The sequence below is a fragment of the Pangasianodon hypophthalmus genome, chromosome 16, assembly GCF_027358585.1.
Source record: "Pangasianodon hypophthalmus isolate fPanHyp1 chromosome 16, fPanHyp1.pri, whole genome shotgun sequence".
Lineage (NCBI taxonomy): Eukaryota > Metazoa > Chordata > Actinopteri > Siluriformes > Pangasiidae > Pangasianodon > Pangasianodon hypophthalmus.
In genome coordinates, this window is record NC_069725.1 from 10,939,189 (window position 1) to 10,966,119 (window position 26,931).

Sequence of the window (26,931 nt, forward strand, 5' to 3'; positions counted from 1 at the left end):
GTAGGCATCTTCAGAACCATGCCCTGAGGCTATGCAACAAATTTCATGACAGCACCACTTACTGGTCAAAAGCATGCCTCCATGCTTCCAAATGCTTCCATCTGAGTGCCACTACTCCTACTCCAAATTTTGCCCAGTCTTTACCAAATGTCACACCATCTTGAGACCTGTCTAAACAAAATTTATCAAATAACTTTGAGATTCAAAACTGTTCTCTCATAATGACTGTGCCACTTGTGGTCAAAAACTGTGGCAACTTCCATAATTTTCCTACTTTTAAGAACAAAATTCACAGTTCTACATTCCTAGTTCTGCATTCCTGTGATTCCCTAGGGTAAGCTGAAGTGAATGCTCATCAGCATCTGAATTCCAAGGGTACTTCCTGTTTGCCAATGTGAAATTCATTGAAACTTGTTTAATGCCTTACAAAGGTTATCAAATTATTTTTTATATTTTATATAGCTTTCCATATTATATATACTTGAATCCCTTTGCTTAAAGTTATAGCTCTGCTTTCCTGTGATTGCTTAGGCAACAACTGTAGCACGTCTGTGAATGTGTGGCTCACCGTGTCTGGGTGCTTGGCCTCTGAAAATGCTGCTTGCAACTTTAATTATTATTACTATTTGTGGTCATTAGGGGCTGATGCAGTCACACACTGTTTCATACCAAATGTGAAGCTTCTGCAGTGCTTTTGAGAGCTTCATATCATCAGCCATAATGACAACCAGGTGTCTTCATATACGTAATTCAGCAGTAAATGACTTTACTAACCCATGAGAACTGCTTAATATAAGCTATTCAATTAATATTTATTTATTATTTATTTATTAACATAGTTTGTGTTGTTTGGATGAGTGGATGCTATATTAGTCAGGTGTATTGACTTGTAGCTATTGTCTCTCTTCCCATTATAGCCATTATTATATCATATCTCAGCTATCCTGATTTCCTTAGCACATTCTGCTTGATAAAAAAAAATTATCCAAATTGTTCACTAATGGACAAATGGCGTAGCATTTAGTGTGATGAAACAGTGTACATCATGTATACTGTATGCTGCTTTGAAAATATTAGCATACCCAATTCATAATGCTTTTCCGCATTCCTGAGTAGGCACATTTCCAACTTTCAGTTGTCATCTTGTCTGCCTTGTGTCTTTAAACGCGTAAGCGTTTAGAGCCACTGAAAAAAGCATATAGAAGTCAGCCTGGGTAAATTCTGGATTTCCAATCCTGGAAAAGGATTTTTCTAACCTTTGGAAATAATACAATAATTGCATACCACAACGATAGACAATTCCATTGCGCCTGATGTTGATAATAAATAAAGCGCAACCAATTTATTCCCATGTCTTTGAAATGAGGGAGAAGAGGCGTGCTCTACTCGCTGACGTGATGTCACAGTCAGAGCGCGGAGTGGGCGTGGTTTGAAGGATGGCATGGAGGCGGGGTTTAAAAGGATGCTGCGTGGGCGGGGCTAGGGAGGGAGAGAGAGCGCGAGAGAGAGAGGGAGAGAGAGAGCGCGAGAGAGAGAGAGAGAGAGAGAGAGAGAAGTACAGCGCCCCCCTCTCTTTTCCCGCCCTCTCCATCCGCGCGCACAGCAGCAGCCCGCGTGGATGCTGCGTCTGAGCTCCTCAGCGCGCAGCTCAGCGAGGGGGGGCTCTCATCCCATTGCATCTAAATCCCAAATTTCGCCTCTTTTGATTTACACTTTCAAGAAGAACAACGGTGTATGTTTCTATCATCAGTAAACAAACAATCTCTGTCTTTTTGGTACGTGGTGTTCGGCGCAACTATCCTAACGCGATGTCTTCATCATTCGTATTTTCCTCTGCGGAACCTCAGCCTACCCAGGCAACGACTGCACTATTTTAGGATCCAAATTGCCATCAACACTAAAACACCCGACAGAAACCGTTTGGCTTAAAGGAGCACACGGCAGCGAGCAGTAGGTGATTTCAATCGCCATCGATTCCTATATTTTCTTTATTTCTCTGGGGCAGAATTTGGGAATCTCCTTTTGCCCACCAAACCGCGTCGGTGTCCTTGGAGCATGGCCTGGTGAGTCGAAGCGTTTGGCATTTACACCAAACATGAAGGTGTCGAATGGTCGCTATATATTCACGACTATTTAATGATTATAAATCGATTCGTATGTCTTTACCTCAACCTTTTCCTTTTGCAGATCTGTCTATAAAAATGGTCACCTTTGCTTGGAATCAGCCATAGCTGCCAAGCTCGTAAAACTGCTGCATTGAAGCCCAGCGCGCAAAAACACTGCTCTCTGTCAAATGTGGTGCATCATTAATGATAGACATTATTATTCAGCAAAGACAAACTGTGGCCGTTTGTCCTTCTAAGCAGATCTCATAATCTTACTGGGCTGACTATTACCAGTAATTATGCTTATTAATGGACTTTAATTGTATTTCTCCTCTGCATGGTTGTGTAATGCCATGTTTACAGGGAGCGCTTCTTTATAGCCTGGCTCTGGGCACAGTGATGTCCTGTCACCTGCGTGTGCACGTCTTTGCTTTTGTATGGCTTTTATGCGGATTAGGGGAATGAGATGGAGGCAGAGCAGGGGGGAGGAGATGCGAGCGGAACCGGTACTCACACACCGGTAACCTTGCGGAGGGGGCACTGCGCCTGTGCCGGACGCTATTGGCGCGCGTGCACACATGTACACACACACGCACACACACACACCGCTCCGGTCCGTCACGCCATTCTCTCACATCATGCGGCCCAGCATGATTAATGTAATCCAGAGCCTTTTTTCCCCAGAAGAACAGAAGAAGTGGTCTAATCTGTGCCGGGCCGCTTTTAATGTAAAGAGCGATGAAGCGCTCGCGCTCTGAAGGTGACCAGTAGAGGTCATTTTATTTTTGAAAAGCACTGCGACGCGCTGAGGAGCTAAACCAGGCGCGTGTCGGTGCGGTGACGACAAACCACCGCATTAACTTCAGCATCCCGAAGTGCGCGCTTCGCTGCGCTTTCATTTGCCGGAAAGCGCGAGGACTTTTGTCTTCCCTCTCCATCACTGCAAGATGTGTGTGCGCTTGTGTTAATGTGTGTGCGCGTGTGTGTGTGTTGGGTGTGGGGACGAAGCGCGGCAGGAGGGGCGGGGTGGTGGGTGAGCCGGTTTGACGACTGCGTATCGAGTCCATACGAGTCCGGTACTTGGCTCTGATTGGTCATTTATGTATGATCGTCAGGTGTGAGTCCTGTTGCTATTGGCTTACATCGCTTTAGATGGATTTAGGAAGCTAGATTGGGTATAGGGACATCAGAGGTTTCAAGCATTTATTATTATTATTATTATTATTATTATTATAAAAAACAGGAATCCATATAGCTTGACTGAATTTCAGATTCAGCAGTCACTCTGGTTAAATTAAGCATCTGCAACTCTTATTCAGGTAAGGCAGTTTGCACTAATTCATGTAAGGCAGGCAGTAACTCTTATTCAGGTAAGGCAATTTGTGTGTAGATTCATGCAAATAAGTTGGCATCAATGCATTCAGTTAATGCATCAGAAAAAAAAAAAACAACGTCTAACACCCTAAAGGTATCTTTAGTTTGTCCCTATGAGAAAACCATCAAAGCCGTCATGTAAAGCTCTGAAACCAGAATGCTTCCCTTTCTGAAATGCTAGAAGCCCTTTGGATAGTTAGAACTGTTAAACCTCCAAAGAACCCATAAGGAACCTTTTTTGTGCATTTGTGAGAACATGAATAAACCATATGCATGAGCAGATTTGCATTGAGATCACAACCTTTAAAGTCTGTGTTGCTTATTTTAGACCTTCCCTTTATTTATGAGCCATGAGGCATGATCTTATTTGGATTTACGCTCCATATTTGTCGCTGCCATATACTGTTTAAAAAAGTGTAGCTGCCCCAGTTCACTGTCTAGGTTGCCCTAGTTTGAGTGCTTTTGATGCAGAGATTGATTACAGAAACCAAGGGATTCATACCACAGCTACTTGTATGCCTAGGAATAGTAGTTTGAGTTTGGTTTCATTAACTCGATTTACAAAATATTACATTACATTATTATGACAAGGACCTGCCAATTAAGAATCTGGCTAATGAATCATACATATGCTGAATGGGTATGACTGGTGCAAAATCATGTATGATTCATAAATTGCTGTTGAGAGAGGGTTCATCATTTTTAGTGGCAGTATATTGTCAGTGAGGTCAGTGCAATACTCCAAACATTGTAATACTCATTGGATTTGAATAGTGATATTTGCAGTAATTGCATTTCTAGTAAGAATGTTAGTGGAATATTACTACTGGATGATCAGTTATAATGTTTTAGCAAATAATTAATTACAAAGTTTTACATGTGTGCATGTAATGTGTGAATGCTTCGGGTGATATTTTTGGATAGAACTGCATGATGGTCAACCAACCCTTGTAAAATACCCAAAGCCACATACATTCACACCTGATGGCCTCATACCATTTGTGTAACAGAAACATAGTTCTTATATCATGTTTTTATTGAGCCACTTGAGTGTTGCGGCACTGTTGGGTGTGTCTCTTGCTATCAATTACATTAAATCAGATCAAAATAGCACTTAATTTGGAGATTCCATTTCTGGGCTTACTCGTGACAGTCAAAGAAACAAAACTGCCACATGCCTTGGTCTTGTGTGGTCCTAGCCCAAGCTTTTCCTTTGACTTTTTTAAGATGAGGAGCTTATGTTACTCCCCATAGACTCATACGCCAATGCAGTCCATGGGTTCACTGCTTGAACAGCAGTGCCTTGTTTAAAGGGATAAATACCACTGCAGTGAGAATGGCTGGAAGGAAGTGGAGTGTAGAGCATAAGTAGAGTATAATTGAGGAAAGAAAGCGAGGGATAAAGAGACGAGATGGGCTAATAGAGTGGCCAATGGGAGAAATGGGGATACTGAAGGAGAGCCTAGGTGGAGTGCACTCACGCTTAGTATAAGAATAAGATAATGTCTGTTTAACAGCACTTTGAGTAATGCACAGTGATGGGGAGAAAGGAATATTCACTGGAATATATAGGTGAAATATTGGGTCAAAATAGATAAATGAATGATAGCTTCACTGTAGGCTACAAACAATGATAATATAATCATCATTTTGCATTATAATCTGTTGTTATATACAGTATACTATTCTAACTATGAGGCTAATAAAATACTTTTAAAACTCCAATTGAAATTACTTAAAAGATTCAATTTTTGAATGAAATTGAATATTATTGAGGCTGTAATTTTATATTGTCACAGACAGAACTAATATTAGACAGAATGCTACAGACTACTAGACTACTGCGTAAACTACAGAAGGTGAAAATTATGTTGAAATCCTAAGCAAAGTAATCAAGATTAAGATTTGTGAGTAAATTTCTTGTTTTTTTTTGTTTGTTTGTCTGTTTGTTTTTGTTTTTGTTTTTATACCCATATATATATATATATATATATATATATATATATATATATATATATATATACACACACACACACACATATATACATATACAGGGGACACCTGACCATCACACCCATATGTGGTTCTTCCCCAGACTTTTGCCACAAAGTTGGAAGCACACCATTGTATAGGATGTCTTTGTGTGATGTAGCATTACAATTTCCCTTCACTGGAACTAAGAGGTCCAAACATGTTCCAGCATGACAGTGCTCCTATGCACAAAGGGAGGTCCATGAAGACATGGTTTGCCAAGGTTGGAGTGGACAAACTCGAGTGGCCTGCACAGAACCCTGACCTCAACCCCACTGAACGCTGACTGCGCACCAGGACTCCTCAACCATCAAGTGCCTGACCTCACTAATGCGCTTGTGGCTGAATGGGCAAATCCTCACAGCCACACTCCAAAATCTAGTGCAAAGCCTTACCAGAGGAGTGGAGGTTATTATAACCTTAAGTAAAGAGGGACTAAATCTGGAATGGGATGTTCAAAGAGCACATATTGGTGTGATGGTCAGTTGTCCATAAACATTTGGCCATATAGTGTATACGGTGTATGTATGTCTTTCTATATATAGGATATACTATAATAGCGTTATAAAACATGTGTAGTGCCCAATATAATGGCATTTGAGATTTATCTTGTTGGTAATTGTTAACGATTTTCATTTAATACTACTTTTAGGACATATATTTACTTATTTTTATGTTGACTAGAAAATTAAACATGGTCTAGCATGCATGTATTCAGAGCCATTTTCCTACGTCAAACAACATTTAGTCAAGAAATTTAGAGAACATTTGCTTTAACATTAGGAGCACCTAATGGGGAACATGATATTTTAAACATCTGAATATGGAGTATTTGAACAGTGAAATTGTTCAGCCCTATTGACTATGTAATCACCTTATTAAGACTATAATATAAATACAACTAAATAATGAAAATATTCAGTAGTAGTCAAGAGTTCATTAGGGGGTTAAAATACACGTTTGAAAAAAGTGGAAAAAAAACCCAACATAAATCCCAAAATATCATAACATTACATTCCCAGACACTGAGATGATTACAACTGGAGGCTCTTTGCTGCCTATAGCTTGTTGTTTCTCATCTCTCGTCTTGCTGCAAGTTCCTGTGCGAGTGTGTCTTCTGTGTCCTGCTCGGTAAAATCCACTGAACCACCTTTATGTGTCCCACTGCATGACAGCGCCTTCATTACTGCCTGTGAGAAACTGCTCTCCTCCTTAAGACTCTTTTCAGCAGCAGATCAGCGGGCCTCCGTGCTGGATGTCCCCATAAACCAAAGTGAACATGTAGCTCATGGAACTGTTTTACTTGCATTGAACATATTATAAACAATTAGACAAAGGATCTGTTTTCGTCTTATATCTGCCCTTTCTGCAGAAATAACTTCCATGATGTTTGACCACACACATCAAAGCTGCAAAAGAATGGTCTGGGCTTTTTCATTCCTCTCTGCATCATTTCTCTTTGTTCCATTTTTGGAAACAGAACATCAGGAAGCTGCTTCAGAGCAGGAGGATTTTCATGGTAAAGAAATGCAGACTGACAATGAGTTATAGTCATGAATCTAATTCCATAAGATCCCTAATGTCTTCTTGGCTTTCATTTGTGAGAAGAGAACTAAAGCCCCCTGAAATCCACAGGTCTGTTTTAAGCTTTTGGTTGGTCTTGCTAGTCCCTTGACTTGACAGAGACATTTAGTTTATACATGTGTATTTTGATTTCACATTATGATTATGGCAATAATTAAAGCCTTAATTAGGAATCACTGCAATCCAGCAGGTTCATTTTTGCACTGTAACAACTGACCCATTATCCTGCAGTCACAGAGCTACAAGTCTGCCGTCACTAAAATGTACTGTGCATATTGACTACACTGCCCTGAACTTTTCCACATTTTGTAGTGTTACGACCTGGAACTGAAATGGATTAATGTTAACCACTTGATTTGCAATGTACATCTAACATTTGAAGGTGCACATGTCATGACCCAAAGTTTAATTAAACAAAAATGGGTCAATACTTGGTAGAACCACATTTGGCTGCACGTAGCTACAAGTCTTCTGCTATATGTCTCTATCAGCTTTACACAATGCATCCTGATAATTTTGCCCATTCTTCCTGTCAAAAACTGCTTAAGCACTGTCAGATTGAATGGAGACCATTGATGGACCATTGACTATTTTCAAGTCTTGCCACAGATTTTCAATCAGCCTGAGGTCTGTGCTTTGACTAAGCCATTCTAGCACATTCAGGTTCTTGGGTTTGAACTACTTCCATGTAGCTTTGGCAGTATGCTTCGTGTCATTATCTTTTTGAAATGTGGGCCTCCACCCAGTCTCCAGTCTCTTGCAAACTAGGCCAGATTTTCTTCTGGGATTGCCATGTATTTGGATTCCTTCCTCTTGCCCTCAACCCTGACCATTTTTTCAATCAACACTGCCATCACCATGCTTCAGTGTGAGGATGGTGTTCCCACTGTTCCCACTGAGCAAGGTTTGTGCAAAACATAGTGCTTTTTGCCAGGGCCAAAAATTTAAATTTAACATTCATAAGACCAGATAACCTTTTCACACATGAATGAGTCTTTCATTTTATTTTTAAATAATGGCTAAATAATGTATAATTATAATGTACAATCTTCCATAAATCCCAGCTTTGTGAAGCGTCTGGGTTATGGTTGCCCTTTGAACAGCTTCTTCCATCTGAGTTGTGAATCTCTCCAGCTCTTTCAGAGTTACCCTTGGCCTCTTGGTTGCTTCTCTGACTAATGTACTACTTACCTGGTCACTGACTTTGGGAGGAAGGCCTCTTCTAGGCAGAGTAGCAGTGGTGCCATATTCTTTCCATTTTTAAGTAATGGATTTAATGGTGCTCCATGGGATGTTCAAAGATTGGTGTCATTTTTGTTAATAACCAAACCCTGATACTTGTTTTGATAGCTTCTTGGTCTTGATATGTTCTATAAAATACCTGTTCTAAAGTAAGGTGCATTTATATTGAGATCACATGCCATTTTTTTTGCAATCCATTCAATTTATGTGACTTCTGATGACAACTGGTTGCAACAAAATTTAGGGTTTCACAGCAACTGGGGTGAATATTTATGTAACTTTTTTCCCCATTTAAGCTTTAATCTTTTATTTTCTAGTTTTTATTATTATTATTATTATTATTATTATTATTATTATTATTGTGGCCAAGTCATGCTGTACTTCTTATGGGCACTTAAAAAGAAATGGCATTGCTTAACAAAAATGTAGGTTTGTAGTGTATGAAGCCTATTATGTAAGTGGTATAGTATATAATATAGAGCTGCAACAAATTATTATTTTGGTAGTTGATTGATCTATCATGTTTTTGATTAATCAGTTGGATTATATTAAAAACTATAGTAACTACCACAAATATTTATTAAACAATATTTCTTTTCACCATTCAATCAAATTTAAGTGCCCTTAATAATACGACTGAACTCTTAATTAGGCTTAATTCAATAACAGGTCACTAACTGCAATACAATATTACTGACATTTATCAGATAATCTGTCACAGCATGAGAATATTATCAAATATTTATGCTGAACAAATGAAACACCCAAACTAACATACGTCATCTTCCATACTTTTTTTTTTTACTGGTTCCACACAGTTTTTTGGAACCATATGTCTTACCTGCAATTCAGGCCCTGATATGTTCAAAACCAGTGTCTTGCTAACTGAAACACTTAGATGCTAAATTCATTTTGCTTGCTGTGTGTGTACGAGGCAAATCATACAGTGGGTGGGATTGATTCCAAAACTTCTCGTTTGACTTTTAGTTTTCAGTGCCTGAAATCAACTCTTTCTGCTACGCTGTTGCCCAAGACTTCATAATGCATATGCTTATTTGTCATGAGTTGTCTTTTGAGATGAGAAAACAATTAGTCTTCTACACTAAACATTCATTTGAGACCATGTCATGTTTTCATACAAAGTGCTGACATTTTGGCCAGAGTAGCACAAGATAATGTTTTCTGATAGGACAGGAAAGATAAAGAAATATAGGACCATAACTATAAATATGGGATACAACTAGATAACAAGAAAACGTAGGGCAACTCAAAAGAATACACAGCGGTTAATAAGCATGGTTCAACAAGGGATATTGCGCTTCCAATGTTTCTCATAGTCCTAGAAATTAATGATTACAAATTGAAATATCACTCACATGAAAACACAAGTTATGTCATGAGGACAGCACAGTGTAATCTAAAATGATCCCATTCTTTAGAGGATTTAGTTGTACTGTGTTCTCTGTGCTCCACCATTTCCATGAAATGGAGTGGTGTTTTAGTCTATATGAAGTGACATAGTGCAACATCATAAGACAGTCCTAATTAATCCTAACTAATTAATAATGAAATTCATTGCCAACTATTTTTTAGGGAATTTTTTTTGATTTTGTGTAGTAGTTGTTGCAACTCTATTATGTATTCTATGCTAGACAGTAAGTTGTACATTAATGGCTATGCCAAGTAGGATACAATAGAAAATAACAACAGTGACATGCAGAAAGCTTTATTACATCTAAACATTGTTTCCTTCAGTGGTTGGTATGTGCATTAGAGCTCTGTGAGTGCTCAGGCTCTGTAATTAGAATGAAGTGAGCAGCACACTGACTCATTCCCCAGCACTTCTTTTCTTTTTTTTTTTTTAACACCATTGCTTATGATATTGAATTTGGGCTCTCAGAGAACTAGTCAGCAGTGTCACTTCCTGCAGTTTTTTTGTCAGATGAAGTCTTCCACTGTCATGTGCTGTTGGATAAGGAAACTAAATAGACTGGTAGAAGCTCATCCAAATCATCACTGTCCTGTTGCCTGATACACATGCAGGATATTCCCTAATACGCTAAATTGTCTGTTAGAAAGCTGTGGTTTGTTTTATATTGTTTTACATGCAGTGGACATGTTTTTGTCACTGTTACTTGCTAGTTACTTTGTGTATGGAGCTGGACAACTTATGTAACACTCCCCTATATATCATTTTCCTTATCTCTTTCTCTCTCTCTCTCTCTCTCCCTTTTAGTTTGACCATATTGTGTTTTGCATCAGCAGGATAGTTTAATGTGGATAGGCCTGGGGCTGCCCGCTATTAGTGCATTATCAACAATATATCACCTAATGGGACTCTAGCACACTCCTGGAAAGGTTTAGGAAAACAGATCAATATGAAAACTCAGCATAATCTTTAGCCATCTGTCTCCTGCACACAAAACACAGCTGCAGCGCTGTTTAACTGTGGCCCACTGATGGGAAATAGAGCTGCTCTCATAGACTCTGGATAGAATGGCGTTCGCCAATTGACTGTTACCCCAAGCAGGCACACACATACTCATACACACAAACATATTATGATTTGAGGTGTGACTTCTCATTCATATTCATGTGATTTCCACAAACCCTGATAATCTACAGTCAGCACTGCACCACTCTTAACCTTCCCGCTGTCCACGGTTGCGACACTGCAGAGGAGTGGAGAGGAGAATGAAAGGCAGTGAGGGGAGGTGAGGGAGAAGCGAGGGGAGAGGAGAGTAAGGACAGGAGAAAAGACTGATAGGAGAGATGAGATGAGATGAGGGGAGATGAGAGGGGTTTCGGGCTGCTAAGGGTGACAGGGTTAGTGAGTCAGCATGATGCAGTGATGACTCTGTCACTCCTGCACACTCCCAGCTCTGTCAGCCTACACGGACAGAGCTCACACATGCACTCACACTCCTTTGAACGAAGTGAGACTGATGAGATATGTCATATATGAGTGGGCAATAGAATATCAGCAGCACCAAGCGAGAGAGCAAATGCTGTGATGACATGTGCATGTGCTTACATGCAAGTGTTTGTGTTTGTAAGAGAGAGAGAGAGCAGGAAAGGAAATTACTGTGTGACTGTGTGTGTGTGTGTGCATGTGTGTGTGTGTGTGTGTGTGTGTGTGTGGAGGTATAGCGAGGCCGAAGGCTCTTTGTAGGAATCAGAGGCATCTGTACGTTTCCACGGCAACCATGGGACAATGCAGTTGTCTCACTCTCTTGCAATTGACTGTATGAATTATTTGCATCACTGACTGTGTGAATTTACATAGTCCATGACTGTATGTCCAAATATTTTAGTCTTGTTTTGAACTCGCCTACTGGGGAGCACATTTCTCGGTCGATGAACTCACAGGAGGGGACCAGAGATAAGAATAGAGAATAGACAAAGAAAGAAAAAAATAGGGAAAAACCCTGAATAGGTCAAATACAATAAGAAATTGACTGACCATTTAATTAACATAATTAGGTTCACTGTCTATGTCATTGTCTATGTTATGTGAGGTAACATCATTATATTGCTTAAATTAAAATGAGTCAGACCCTTAATTGTACTGAGGTCAGAGTGACAGCAACCTTTAACTCTTTCGAATCCATTAACCAGGAGTTAGCCAGTCTTCCTCTTAAAGACGTGAAACAGGAGCACTGGCTACATTATCAGACTTCTTTGAGCATCCTGGTGTTATATCATGAATCTTGTGAGGAGATTTCTCATACTAAGACTTTGGAAACTCTAATGTCTTTTGCCTTCTCTTTTTCTTTCTCCCTAGACAAACATCCCTACTTCACTGCACTGCATCTTCTGAAATCTGACCCCTCCACACACCACGGCTGTGTCTTCTCAACGCTCACCCCTATTCCTTCCTTGTCTCCATCCCTGATGGATTGGGAGCGCTGTGATCCCTCGTTCTGTTGACCCTCCGGTCCAGGGGGTAGAGTGGAGCGGGCAGGTTTTAGTTTTTCCTAACATTCAGAAAGCATTTTCCCCTCACTGTCCCAGTTTCCTCTTTCAATGGAGAGTTAGACGGCCAGGTGCTACTTTGGGAGGGAGAGGAGAGGGGCCAAAATATCGAGCCACACCAAAAACAAAACACGTTTAAAACAAAAACATCACAATTTAACCTCACTCCATCCCAAGCTACTGAGACAGAGTCTCAGGGAGTTCTATAGATCTGGACAGGAAGATACGCGTGGCTTCATAAGCTGAAGAGTTGGCAATGTCAACTACAGCTACCATAGGCGACATGGCAAACAGTGCGGTGGAGTTCTATCCAAAGCGGAGTGGAGGAATGGAGGCCAACCACTCAGACAACTTCGGGGTAACCATGGAGGAGCTGCGGTCTCTGATGGAGCTGAGAGGAGCGGAAGCCCTGCAGAAGATTCAGGAAACCTACGGAGACACTGAGGGCCTCTGCCACAGACTCAAGTCTTCCACCACAGATGGTAAGACCAATATTCTGCCTCTCTTGTTCTTTTCCTCACACTCTCTCACTCCTTCTATTAGTCTATTTTTAATCTTTTTCTTGTCCTCTGAAACTGTCTTTATCTGTTTTATCTCTCACCTGCACACTGATACAGCACGATTACACAAACAGAAGTTCTTCCTGTCGACGTCTTGACCTCTTTTCCTCTCGTTCTTTCTGTTGTGCCCATCTATTATGCAGTGCACCTGGAAAAATTGTTCCCTACTAGTTTAGTTCATTTAGCTTTGAGTCAGTGAAGTACAGGTGCTTGAGGGTGTGAACATGCTCGAAAAGCCAAATTCACCTAGTAATTTTTCCTCCATTATGGCCATCTGTCCATCCGTCCATCCTCTATCCATCTGTCTACCCATCCGTCCATCTATCCAGCCATTTCACTCTACCTCTCTCTCTCTCTCTCTCTTTCTCCCACTCCTCCTCCTCACTGCCCCCCTCATCCCCATCTTGCACTCATCCACCATTTCTCACTGTTTCACTCGGCCGGCTTCCCACTCTGGGTGCATGCGTTTGTGTCAGGTTGCTAGGCTACGGCGCTGTCGGTGGCGAGGTGGGTGTAGGGAGAGGAGGTTACTGGGTAAACAGTTCGCCGGTGTTGAAGAGACTCGCTCATTCACTCATGGATTGGAAGGGCCTCATTCTGTGAGAGTCAGAGGCTTTGTAATTTGGTCAAGGGGTCCACTTGAGTCCATGGGTATGTGTAGAGATCTGTTGATATGTGTATCTAGAGAATTTAAATCTTTTGTTTCCTGCTTGTAGGCCCCTCAGTACTATGCCCTTTATGTGCCTGTGTAGTATCTGATACTTTGTCCATTGTTTCAGAGCCACCTGTTTATGATACTATAGGCACATTTAGACTGTTCTTATGTTTGTCCCATGGGTACAAACTCATTCTTCATGGCTAAATAGAGTAGGTTTTGGTTGAAAACAATGGATAAGGTAGCAGATGTGTTTGGGTTGGAGTTCTGCAGTGGCTTGATGTATGAAACAGGTATTAACCAAAAAGGAAAAACTGGTATCCCTCCTGTGTGGTGAATCCAAGTTGTACTATGTATCACCCATGCTGGTACATGGAACTAGGACCTAGTTGTTTAGTATCTTCTCTGAGACACTTAGACACTTATTTTGCATACTGGTGATTCAAAAAGATATCAAATGGACTGTAAGGTTTTCTTTTGACTTTCTAATATAATAAAACAATAAAAACTCAAGACCTTGCAGAAGTGAGAAGCCTTGTTTTATTGGATGTCAGTGATTTCCACTTGTCCCATCAGTCTGCAGATGTCTCATTTAGTGCCAAAGGCTGCACATTACAGTACATGCATATGGCAGGATGAGAGATGAAGAAAAGAGAGTAGGAGGGAGGTGGAAAAGTGATTGTGAGTAGCACCGTCATTGTGATGATGAGTCTCTGAAAACTGAGGCACATTAGTGCCTCCCTCTTCCGGGGCAACACATTTCAGCACTGCAGAATGAGGCCATTGCATTTCTAAAGTCCAGACAGTGTGTACCTCTGTTGGCTCCTGTAACACTATACCCAATACTGCCAGCCTAACAGCAGCACTGGATGAAACCTATCCCAGTTGGCCAGGTTGGGTTGGGTTGGGTTAGAGCAAGGGAGAAAGAGAAGGAGGGAGGGAAAGAGAGAGCAGGAAAGCTAGTACAGCTTGCCGCATTGTCAAGGACATACCAAGGGGAGATGGAGGGGGTGAGTGAGTGAGTGAAAATGAGAGAGAGAGAGAGAGAGAGAGAGAGAGTGATAAAGAGAGAAAGAGACAGAAAGGTGTGTGAAAAGATAGAGAAGGTTTATCAAAAGGATTGGGTATAGTCATGATAACTCAGCAGTTTTAAACCCCTCTATCAGGTAATACCGACTTCTCTCCCGTCATCATCTCTTCCCCTCTTTAATTCCTGCTCTTACTCATTCACACACACAGACACACTTGCACATTGGGTGTAGGATATTATCATGCATGCTGTAGTGGGAGTGAGACGGTTCAGCGTGCAAAGTGGGTATGATGTGTGAGAGCAGCTAGCCACACACCAGTTCTCCTGTGTGTGTGAAAGCACACAGACATAGCACAATGGACTCAGTCATTTGCTGACAGGCCATAAGTCTGGATGGCTTGGCCTGTCCTTATATATCATTAAGTAAATGTCACATATATATACACACAAAAATTGTAGTGGCTCTTGAGCTGGGTCATGACCATTGCAGCTCGGAAGCTTTGCAGTGTGTTCTAGACAGAGTCTGCAGTAGAGCTGCCATCAGAGCAGACCAATCAGAAATCTATTCTTATGCCTCTCTGATGCAATGACATCATCTGTAGCCAGGCGAAAAGGTGCTCAAATACAGGAAGTGGAAGAGCATGTGTGAGGTTTGCTTGATGCCTTCATTGCCATGGAAACTGCACACATGCATGAAAAAAGAAAGAAAGAAAGAAAGAAAGAAAGAAGGAAAGAAAGAAAGAAAGAAAGAAAGAGGGAGCCTGAAAGACCCGGTTGAGAAAGTGGGCACATTAAGGGCAGGCTTAGTGATCATGTGTAATTTAATATTTGTTGGTAGGTATTCAGTTCGTCCCTCCATTCATTTCAGCGACTTAATGGTCTTTAATCTTCCACTGCCAATGCGTGGGAAATAAACAATGAATAATTTAAATCTGAAATGTATTAGATGCTGTGAAGGCTTCTTATGACTGCAAATGTGGAACAATCCACAGCAAAAGGCTTAATTCACTCATAATATTTTCACTCATAATCATTCACTCATAAAACTCAGAACATTTGCTTGAATTGGTCACTCATTTTCATATTTACAATCAATTGCATATGATAACTATAGATAAAACACTATCTAGAAGATACTGTTATATGTAATAGTTTACATTGTTGTTTGTTGCCTTTTCACTGCATGGCTGTTTTGATGGAGAACTATTATATTAGAGTTATTAAAGATGTGAAATATGGAAGAAGACAATGACAGAGCAAAAGCGTAACACTAAAGGTGTCTGTGAATTTGGCCATTATATTTCTGGACTTGAGTCATTTCTCACTCAACAGTGTGTTATTTAATAAAAATTCTTTCACAATTTCTAAGTGAACATAATGCACACTGGCAATTCAGGGATTGGATATACAATGAGTATTCAAGATTTGACATGAAAGCCTTGAATTAGAACGTCAGTGGTTGACTTTTCAGGGAGTGCCTTATTTTTTAAAAATCATTTTTTAAAAACTGTTTTAACTCTTTATATGCCGCCTATGATGTGTGCTTTGCTCATATCAGGTTTGTCTGATAACCCGGTGGATTTGGAGAAAAGAGCGCAGACATTTGGACAAAACTTCATTCCCCCTAAGAAGCCCAAGACCTTTTTGCAGCTGGTGTGGGAGGCACTGCAGGACGTCACCCTCATCATCTTGGAGATAGCAGCCATCATCTCTCTTGGCCTGTCCTTCTACCAGCCCCCGGGGGAGGAGAGTGAGGGTGAGAAAGGGGCCGAGGAAAAAAGGGGAAAAATGAGAAATTCAACAGATCTCTGAGAACTGAGTCAGAGGGGTGATGTAAGTAAAAAAAAAAAAAAAAAAAGGAGGTGGGCAAAGAAAATGAGATGGATGAACGGTTGAGTGTGGGAGAAAAGAAATTGAGAACTGGATGGAAGGAATGTTGGAGGATTTTCGTAAAAGGCGAGAGGGAGAAACAAGAGTACATGGTCTGCATATCTTGCATCTTGTACACTCAAAAATGCCTCTTTGAATATGTTGTAATGGCCTAATTATCTAACATTATCCTAATCATGTTTTATTATATTTCAATTAATGGACTTTAACTGAAAGTAATCATGATAGGAAATATTATTTTTTTAAATGTTTCAGTCTACTGAAATGGAAATAATAAAATATGTAAAAAAAAAATGTTGAGTGCGCTTCTTCTAGTTGACCTTTAACCTCTTGTCATGCAGCCTGTGGGAACGTGTCAGGTGGTGCGGAGGATGAGGGTGAAGCCGAGGCGGGCTGGATTGAGGGTGCCGCTATCTTACTCTCAGTCATCTGCGTGGTGTTGGTGACAGCCTTCAACGACTGGAGCAAGGAGAAGCAGTTCCGCGGGCTGCAGAGCCGCATTGAGCAGGAGCAGCGCTTTGCTGTGGTGCGCAACGGAAATGTCATCCAGATCCCTGTGGCTGACATGGTGGTGGGCGACGTGGCCCAGGTCAAATATGGTCAGTCCCTACTCTCCGTTGACTCTCTACTCATAGAAAGAGTAAGCTTAATAGGTTTCTGAACCAATATAGCTAATATACACCAGGAAGTTGTGAGAATAGTGTGTGTCTGTTATTACGTGATAATGTTCATTCTTGTATGTGCATTCAGGTGATCTGCTGCCTACTGACGGCATTCTGATTCAGGGCAATGATCTGAAGATTGATGAGAGCTCCCTAACCGGAGAGTCAGATCATGTACGCAAGTCAGTGGAGAAGGACCCTATGCTTCTCTCTGGTTAGTGTGTGTGTATTTGTTTTTGTTTACCTTGTTGACAGCATGTGTCAGTGTGACTGAGAGGCTGCAGAGGAATCCAGATGTTTCTAATCAAATCAGTGTGTCTCTGGTTCCTGCCGTGATCTCTGGTGTGTGGCCTCCCTCTCCTGCCTGTTGCTATTCTTAGGGCCTGCCACTGCTAACTCCGTTCACTTTATTAGGCTTTCCTGACATGCTGAGGACATTATTCAATAATAACATAATGATATTTTCCTAAAGAAGATGTATGAAGTCATTGGTTAGATAATCGTTAGCCATGTAGGACAGACTGATGCAAGACCAGATTTTATTTAACTAGGCAAATCTCTTCTTTATTACTCCATCTTTTCTTTTCTCAGGCACCCATGTGATGGAGGGATCAGGGAGGATGTTGGTGACAGCGGTTGGAGTAAACTCTCAGTCTGGAATCATTTTCACTCTGCTAGGGGCTGGAGAGGGAGAGGAGGAGAAGAAAGAGAAGAAAGGTAGGCGAGAAGTAAAAGATGCTCACACATTCACACACAATGAACACAAGGGCAAAATAAAATAAAGAGGCTGTATGGCAAAATAAATTAAAGAGGCTGTATGGAAGAGGCTGTCTATAGAGGCTATATAGAGAGAAAACAAAGAGGAGGTGGATCTGAACTGAAGTGAGGGAGTAAGAAAACAATTACATATGACCTCCAGCAGCAGGGGGGAAGTGGAAAATGGATAATATTGTCTTATATAAGAGACTGACAGTTCTTCAGATCAATGGAGGAGCAGTGTGGTCACTGGGAAGAAAAAAGACGTACAGCATAGATATGTTTTTTCAGTGCACCATGCTAGTAAACCGAAACATAGGGTTTATAAGCTTCAGTATCAAAGCTACAAAAGAACTGCAAACTGTTGCCATTCATGAAAAAAGCCTGTTCCCAAAGCCTGAAAGTTCAACAAATGTAAATGAAAGTATAAATGAAGCAGTAGAAGTACTTCACAAAAGATTTTATTACAATCAGTACTGATTCTGCAGGATTTAATCTCAGGCATTCCATTGCATAAAATAGAGCAACACTGCTTATTTTCTGTAAGACACATTTTCACTCGAAACTTGCCAGTGACGCATGATCCATAGAATGTGTTTATCAAGACTGATTTTTGCAGTCTTCTTATTCCCCCTTTCATGACTTTCTTATGAGTTGCTAGCAGCAGAAAACATAAATATTGCCACGACTTATTATTTAACCAGCTGTTAATATTTCTGGTTTTCTTTTATCTTTGGGATGACTCTTGGCACCCTAATATGATTAAAGTTTTATACTAAATAGTTTTGAGTTTTTTTTGCTCAGGATTTATGCTATTGTGGTACAGATATGGCAGTTTATCAGTAATTCAAAATGCAGATGAGCTGTCATTCACATCTGCTAGGAAAATGTAGCTACCACAGTCTGCTACAAAGTGTAAGAATTTAAGAAATATAAGTATTTCCTTATGTTCCTTAAAAAAAACTAGACAAAGAATCATGAGTGGGAATTGTGATCTCAGTTCTAAGTAAAAAAAAAAAAAAAAAAAAAAAAAGAGTCCTATTTCATTGAGAAACATGCAGTCCTAGGTGGTAGCAGTGATTTTCTCTTGAGGTAATACATTGTTGTTTGCATGAGAGTTAGAGATTCTAAGTGCTGGATTATATATTTGTTTAAAAAGTCTTTTTTCAAGTCTCTTTCTTCAAGTCTGTAACAAAAAAAGACTGGAGGAGAAAGAGAGAAAGCAAGAATCTTCAGTTGCGATCCCACTGATTATCTCTCAAAGAGATTTCAGCTATTGTATCTAGAAATTCCGACAGCTGACTTACAATAATTTGTTCTCAATTTGCATAGATCATCAAAAATGCTCTCTAAAATAATGTTATCCAACTACATCCAAAGACTACTTATTTCCTCACTCCCTGGCATACCATCACATGTCTGACAGTGTTATAAATACATGTTTTTTTGTTTCTTACCTCCACCCAATCCCAAAACCTCCCAAAATCCCTCCTCCACACCCACATGACCCAACACCTACCCCCTCACGCACCCCAATCAGAAGACAGTAGTTACTCACTTACTACCGAAGCGAAACAGAGCAGCGTCACCAATGGTATGTACTGTTAAAGACAAGAAACTTTCTGAGAAATATACCGGCATCAGGTGCATGTACAGTACAAGTTAAACTGTACATATGTGCTTAAGTGAAACTTGGTCCACTCCACAAAAATACAGAAAAAAAATTTTTCCACTGAATCAGTGAAACCAAATGAGGTAGCCATGTATAATTTTAGTGTTAATTTAGTTTGGTTGAATGTTTATGTACGTGTATATGCATGTGGTGCATGTATATGTGTGCGCTTGTTCATCTGTTTCCATAGTTCTGTGCTCTCTTGTTTTCTTCCACTCAAGAACATTGTGTGCTCTGTCTCTCATTCTGTCTCTGTCTGTCACTTTTTATTCCCCTGTTACTCTCTTCTCTTTCTTTTCCTCTTTTGCTGCTTTTTTCTTTCTATCTTCTATCTTCTGTCCACCTCCTCCAACCTTCTTCTTTTCTACCTCTCTCTCTCCCTCTCTCTCCCTCTCTCTCTCTCTCTCTCTCTCTCTCTCACAGGCAAGCAGCCAGAGGCCACAGTGGAGACCAATCAAAATAAAGGTACCAGAGAGACAGTAGAGTAGATGAATGAGCGGCACCGAGGGGTTAATTATTTTATTGCGCTGGAAAGTTTTTACCCAGTAGGTCAACTAATGTGTTGCAGAATGGGAATCATTACTGTTCAGATGTGGTAATGTCATGTATGAGTTATGTAATTGCATTATTAGAGATACATACATGACAGTTGGGACTTCACCAGCCTATTTGTTCAGTGTTTTACAGTGTTTCGTGGCATTGTTACCTTATATTGTGTGTGGAGGGAAATTCTGAAGACACTTTGCTGTTAAATGTGCCATCTCTATGGGAGTCAAAAGGATAATACACTTGTCCTGCAAGTGTAGACGCTCTGTGTTTCCACTGTGCCATCAGTGATTGTGTCTGCATTCATCTTGCTTTCTTGCCATATGTCGATATGTAGTGCAAGCTAATAGTAGAGGTCCACACTGCAATGTGTTTTGTTATGTATATAGTAATCTGAATGGTTCATGTTGGTGGTACATATTGCTCGCAGTAGATCCTATCTGTGCCAGGACAGATTTGTTGTCTGTATGTAATAGCACTCAAATTCTGTCCCACCCATCAGCCAAGAAGCAGGATGGAGCAGTCGCCATGGAAATGCAGCCACTGAAGAGCGCGGAAGGTGGAGAGGTGGAGGAGAGGGAAAAGAAGAAAGCCAACGTGCCGAAGAAGGAGAAATCCGTTCTACAGGGCAAACTTACCAAACTGGCTGTGCAGATTGGTAAAGCAGGTGAGTAGCCACTCCAAAGAGAATAAAGGACTATCTGATCTTGTTTGGTGGTTCCACCTCTAATTTACTAAAATCTACTACTTAAAGGTGGGGTCAGTAATTTTGAGGTCACACTGTATGCAGTAGCTGATGAAATTCTCTTGTATGTTAATAGCTCCTTGCAGGTATTTATTAAATATCAGGTCTGACATCTCTGATCTATGTAATCTCATGTCTGATACCCCAGACTCTGTAAATGAGAGAAAAAAATTATGTGCACCACCAACATTACACCAATCAACACAAGGAGACATCTCTATATGCCTGTCAATCATAGGGACAGTGGGTCATTATGCCTTTTTTAGTAACTCATACAGTTTTGAAACAGGCTGTTGTTTTCCCTCCAGGTCTGGTAATGTCAGCTATCACAGTGATTATTTTGGTGCTCTACTTCGTGATTGAGACATTTGTGGTAGAAGGGCGGAGCTGGCTCCCCGAGTGCACACCAATCTATGTGCAGTACTTTGTCAAGTTCTTCATCATTGGAGTTACCGTGTTGGTGGTGGCTGTGCCTGAGGGTCTCCCCCTCGCTGTCACCATCTCTCTAGCTTACTCAGTGAAGGTAAGGTAAACGAGAACACCTTGTGTGTAAGTGTTCATTTAATTACAGAATATGAATTATTACAGAGTCCGCCGATTGCATTAGGCAATTTAAATATACAGAGATACAGTCTTATCCTGTTTTTATAAATTTGAAATTTTATGCAACTTATAATGTTCATATGGCACTCTAGTTTTAATATTCACAGTCCACTACAAAACGCAACACACGCTAACCTGCTATCCTCTCTTATGTCCTCACAGAAAATGATGAAGGACAATAATCTGGTGCGCCATTTGGATGCCTGTGAGACAATGGGCAATGCCACTGCCATCTGCTCAGACAAGACTGGCACTCTGACTACCAACCGCATGACTGTGGTGCAGGCCTATGTGAACGACCAGCACTTCCGTGAGATCCCCGAACCCAATCAGATCAGCTCCAACACCCTGGAGATGATTGTCAATGCCATTTCTATCAACAGTGCTTACACCTCCAAGATCATGGTAAGAACATACACATCAGAGGATGTGTGTCCATATGGAATTGTGATCATTATAAAGCATCCAAAGATTCTCTAAACTTGGATGCAAACATTGAGTCACACACAATCTGACATTTGCTGCTGTAGCTCATATTGTTGGCACTTCTGTCATCAACCACATGACTAATGTGACTTTTGAGTAGTCCTGGCCTACCCAGCTGGTGCTTACAATTATTTAAAATATGAATGATGTTGAGTGTATTTATACAAACCAGATGGTAAAAAATGATTATCATATTAAACATTTATTTTGAAAAATGTTCAGCTTTCATTACAAACCACAATGATAGGCACGTCCTTATTTCCATATTATGTCAGTTGGCTATACCGCATAGTGACATTCAGCACTGCAGTAGAGTTTGCAAAATTGCAAGCGTACATACCCATTTAAAAAGTACATAAAGTGTAGAATCAAAGCAGAACAAGTAACCAGCGGGGAGCCGCAATCAATATACAATTGCAGGACAGTGCCCATATCACAAAAAGCATAGAACACAGTAAAACAAGGTTATTAAAAAGACCTGTGTCTACACCTAAACTTCTTCTCTCCTCTTCTCCAGCCTCCTGATGTGGAAGGTGGCCTCCCTAAGCAAGTGGGGAATAAGACCGAGTGTGGTTTGCTGGGCTTTGTGCTAGACCTGAAGCGAGACTATGCACCCATCCGTGAACAGATCCCAGAGGAGAAGCTCTACAAGGTCTACACCTTCAATTCCGTCCGTAAGTCCATGAGCACCGTGGTGCAGCTTCCAGATGGCACTTTCCGTCTCTACAGCAAAGGAGCCTCTGAAATCCTCCTGAAAAAGTGAGTCCTTCTGGATTGTCACTATTATTGTCACATTGCTTTGTCAATCTTTTTTATATGAATTTTATATCAGTTACATAATGTTACCCCACCATGCATGGAATTTATTCTGCCACTGATGTCTGATTGAATAGTTTTACACCATATTATTTGCCCATATTCAATTATCTATATTTATATTGTGTGGGTCAAAGTTGTAATGACCTCTTTTTACTGTTAATATGCTTACTTATCTCCTTTTTGTTTTATTCTCAGGTGTTCATCCATTATAGGAGCAGGGGGTGAAGTGCGGAGCTTCAGGCCAAGGGACCGGGACGAGATGGTGAAGAAAGTGATCGAGCCAATGGCGTGTGAGGGCCTGCGCACCATCTGTATTGCCTACCGTGACCTTCCTGGCGAGCCTGAACCTGACTGGGACAATGAGGCTGATATTGTTACTGACCTCACATGTATTGCTGTAGTTGGGATTGAGGATCCTGTAAGGCCTGAGGTATGCAAAGAGCAAATAAAGCTGGGGTTTTCGAACTAGCAGTTTTAATCTATATTTGGATTGGAATAGCTTTACATGGGGAGGTGGGGTAAAATAATGGTTACTGGAGTGTCAGAATTTTTTTACTGACTGCGTGTGTATGCGTCTGGAAAGATTATGCTATATTTTACCTTCTATAAAATGACCAGTAGAAATAACTCCAGGTACTATATATCCTGAATTGCCATGCCGGTAAACATTTCATTATACCCTGTGGGAAAAGAGGTTTTCTGCTTTTTCTTTACTTTAAAGACACTCCAGGAAGTGGTCTGTTTTATTGTTTCCAGCTGAATACAAAACCAGAACATTAAAACATAGATGGTATTTAAAAGGACTTCACAGAAAAGCAACGCTTCCAGGGGGTTTTATCTGTTACTGTCATTCCTATACTAATGGTCAAATGCAACTTGCATGGCCACAAGCCCTAAAACAAGCAATTATAATAATTAATATAAACAATGTGTTTGTATTAAAATTAGGTATATGTGTTATTCAATGTGACAACCATGTGTACATTGTGAAGACACTACTATGTCTGTGATTTTTTACAGAGATCATTTATCCCATGTGAACTGATCATAATGTCCACAGCCCAGCAACGTTAATTAACAGACATATGTCCAGAAATTTCATCCCATCCGAATAGTAATATTTTTGTATAGTGCTTTTTTTTCCACAGAGTCACAATTGTAATTCTGTAAAAACAGTTGCATCTGTGTTCATCTGTTTTTTCTCCCACTGAAGGTCCCTGAAGCCATTCGGAAATGCCAGAGAGCAGGTATCACAGTGCGCATGGTCACTGGTGACAATATCAACACGGCACGGGCCATTGCCGCCAAATGTGGCATCATCCAGCCTGGCGATGACTTCTTGTGTCTGGAGGGCAAGGACTTCAATCGACGAATCAGGAATGAGAAAGGAGAGGTGAGTCTTTTTTTATACATTAAAGCAGTAGATCAGAATGGAGTCTGGGGGACACCCATGGGTCCTGGTGCATGACCAGGGGATCTTTAATGTTTATTTTATTTTATTTTATTATGTTGATTATTATTTTATCTATTATTGAGTTCTTATAGTTATTAGCCTTTTTGACTGGCCACTTCAATTTAATGGGTTGAATTCAAACCTCAATAAATCAAAAACAAATAGACAATAAATAATGTCAGCTTCCATTTAATGTGTTCTCTCAGTGGAAAGTTCAGGAATAAAAAGTTCTGTTGTTTCAGTAAATAGCAAGAATATTATTGTATGCATTTCAATAATGTGTTTGATTATGCTTATGAAATAAATCTGTACTAAGGAGGTCTGTGGAATTTGTTATAGTATTTTTACAGGACTACTTGTCTGCAAAAAAAGCATTAAAAATATGGTTTTCTCTGATATTGACTATGCATGTAATAATATACTAGTGGTATATCATTATAATGAGTTTGTAAATAGTTATACTGTAAATTTTATCACAAAGAGTATATGTATTTTAAGGGTATCCTACTTTAAAAAGAAATAAATGTGAGCCTAAAATTAGAGAACATTATATTTCCTAGTAACACCCAGATTCTATGATATACAAAGAAAAGTGATATTGGGTTATTATATCATTATTATATGGTGAATTTCTAAGACTGGCTTTCATACCCCTTCCATAGTCTATCACACAATGACATTATGATAATACCAACGTGATCCTTATTGCTCTGGTGGTTTGCGTGTTTCAGATTGAGCAGGAGAGGATTGATAAGATCTGGCCCAAACTGAGAGTCCTGGCTCGCTCCTCACCCACTGACAAACACACTCTGGTTAAAGGTTAGAAGGCTGCTTCATTCACTGTCTGTAAAAACAGCTTCATCATGCACAGCCGTATATACAATGCTAGTCATACATCACTAAATAATGGTAAAATATGTATCAGTTTCATCAAGCTATACTAGGAGTTAGTTATATAGTGGGTATTCAGGTTTAGTGGTTAAGCTTTGCTGATAATCTGCAGGCATCATTGACAGCACTGTGATGGAGCAGAGGCAAGTAGTGGCTGTCACTGGTGATGGGACCAATGATGGACCGGCTCTTAAGAAAGCTGATGTCGGCTTTGCCATGGTGAGTGCAACTATTTTACAGTTTTCCTCTATCTAGCCTTCTACCATTCTTTTTGTCTAGCCATTGTTTAATGCATTTATCCCTCACTGCTCTGTTTAAAGAGAGTCCTCTGTGTTTTGCGACTAATTATAACAGAGAAAATCCATGTTTTCTACCGTACTGTGTCAGTGATCTCCCAGCAGGCCCTACTGCACCAAAACTACTTCTCTATGCTTTTTTCTCTTGTTTTTTTTCTGTTGTTTTGTTTTGTTCTATACATATACATATCCAATGTCTGGCAATAAGTAATTCATATGGTTGTGACCCCATATGGCAACCAACTTGTATACTGGCAGCATTCTGTTTTTATTTATGGTCATGACTGTTGTTTTTGGGCAACTGCTTATAAGGATTTTGCACTGTAGTGCCTGTGTTGCAGTCCATGAAAATGAATAGAGATGCATCAGTACCAATACTGGTATCAGGCGTTGACTATGCTCATTTGCTCATACTTGTACTTGTAAAAAATGCTCTGATAGTATCATCCAATACCACATGAAACTATATGATATAAGGCTAGTGTATGTTGTCGCACCAGTTAAGCGATGACAAAAAAAATTACAGCGATCTGGATATATTTCATGATTAATGGTGTTAAAACAACCAAAACAGACTGCAAACTGTGCTCTGTGAAAATGTCAAGAAGAGGTACTACAGCATCATCCTATAATACAAGTAACCTGATAATACAAGTAACCTGAACAACATCTTGTGGTGTTTAAACAATATATTTAATAGAAAGCGTGAGGGTGGCTGACCTCAGTGTACAGAGCAGTATCAGTGAGTGTGGTCATTATAAATGAATGCAAGATGCCACACACAAATGTATTTGCGAGCATGGAGCAGTGAAGTGAGCATGCAGAGAAAGTTTCACACATGAGAGTGAGCACTTCAGTTCTGCCAGCACTGAGCACTGAGACATGTGCTCATTTTTAATGACCACGCTCATTGGTACTGCTCTGTGCATTCAGAGCTTAATAGAATGTTCCATGACACCCCAAGTGCTTCATACTAAGTAGGTTACTCTTTAAGAAGGTATCAGTATTGAGTACCAAAAACATGTACTTGTACTCATAGTCAGTGTGGGGGAGAAATGGTATCGCTGCATTCCTAATAATGAATGTAACAAAAATAATGTCTATATATTTGTTGTTTGTTATTTATTGCACAAAATGTCCAAATTTGTCCAACTTGTAGGAAATTTGCTTTGTGGCACAAGTATTAACTCCCTTTCTCTTTCTGTGTTCTGTATCTTTCTCTCTGTCGCTCTCTCCCTCCCATTGTCTCTTTCTGACTCTCTTTCGCTTTCTTTCTCAGGGCATAGCTGGAACTGATGTAGCTAAAGAGGCCTCGGATATCATCCTGACTGATGATAATTTCACTAGCATTGTGAAGGCAGTCATGTGGGGGCGAAATGTCTATGACAGCATCTCAAAATTCCTGCAGTTTCAGCTTACTGTCAATGTGGTGGCTGTTATAGTGGCCTTCACTGGAGCCTGTATTACACAGGTAATACACGAACATACTGCACACACACTTTATATTTTTTATACACAAACATATGCATGCACCAACTTTGATTCTTTTCAGAATG

The 26,931-nt window shown here is 40.2% G+C and overlaps 1 protein-coding gene across 11 annotated transcripts in view; it reads left to right on the forward strand.

The window, feature by feature from the left end:
• Positions 1-1,571: 1,571 nt before the first annotated feature.
• The window catches only part of atp2b3b (ATPase plasma membrane Ca2+ transporting 3b), a 44,512-nt gene continuing 19,152 nt past the window's right edge, over positions 1,572-26,931 (forward strand). For 3 of the 11 annotated variants that reach the window (XM_026920497.3, XM_026920498.3, XM_053240752.1), the window contains exons 1-17: positions 1,573-2,063; positions 12,121-12,793; positions 16,115-16,312; positions 16,788-17,045; positions 17,197-17,322; positions 17,700-17,825; positions 19,405-19,458; positions 19,960-20,001; positions 20,585-20,749; positions 21,136-21,350; positions 21,593-21,835; positions 22,434-22,675; positions 22,931-23,165; positions 23,949-24,128; positions 24,920-25,007; positions 25,192-25,298; positions 26,655-26,846. In XM_026920497.3, the coding sequence (XP_026776298.1) occupies positions 12,568-12,793; positions 16,115-16,312; positions 16,788-17,045; positions 17,197-17,322; positions 17,700-17,825; positions 19,405-19,458; positions 19,960-20,001; positions 20,585-20,749; positions 21,136-21,350; positions 21,593-21,835; positions 22,434-22,675; positions 22,931-23,165; positions 23,949-24,128; positions 24,920-25,007; positions 25,192-25,298; positions 26,655-26,846 (2,697 nt within the window). In that variant the 5' untranslated portion in view covers positions 1,573-2,063; positions 12,121-12,567. Of the gene's footprint in view, positions 2,064-12,120; positions 12,794-16,114; positions 16,313-16,787; positions 17,046-17,196; positions 17,323-17,699; positions 17,826-19,404; positions 19,459-19,959; positions 20,002-20,584; positions 20,750-21,135; positions 21,351-21,592; positions 21,836-22,433; positions 22,676-22,930; positions 23,166-23,948; positions 24,129-24,919; positions 25,008-25,191; positions 25,299-26,654; positions 26,847-26,931 lie in introns of all 11 variants that reach the window. The other 8 variants (XM_026920495.3, XM_026920499.3, XM_026920500.3 and 5 more) reach the window with 4 other exon arrangements.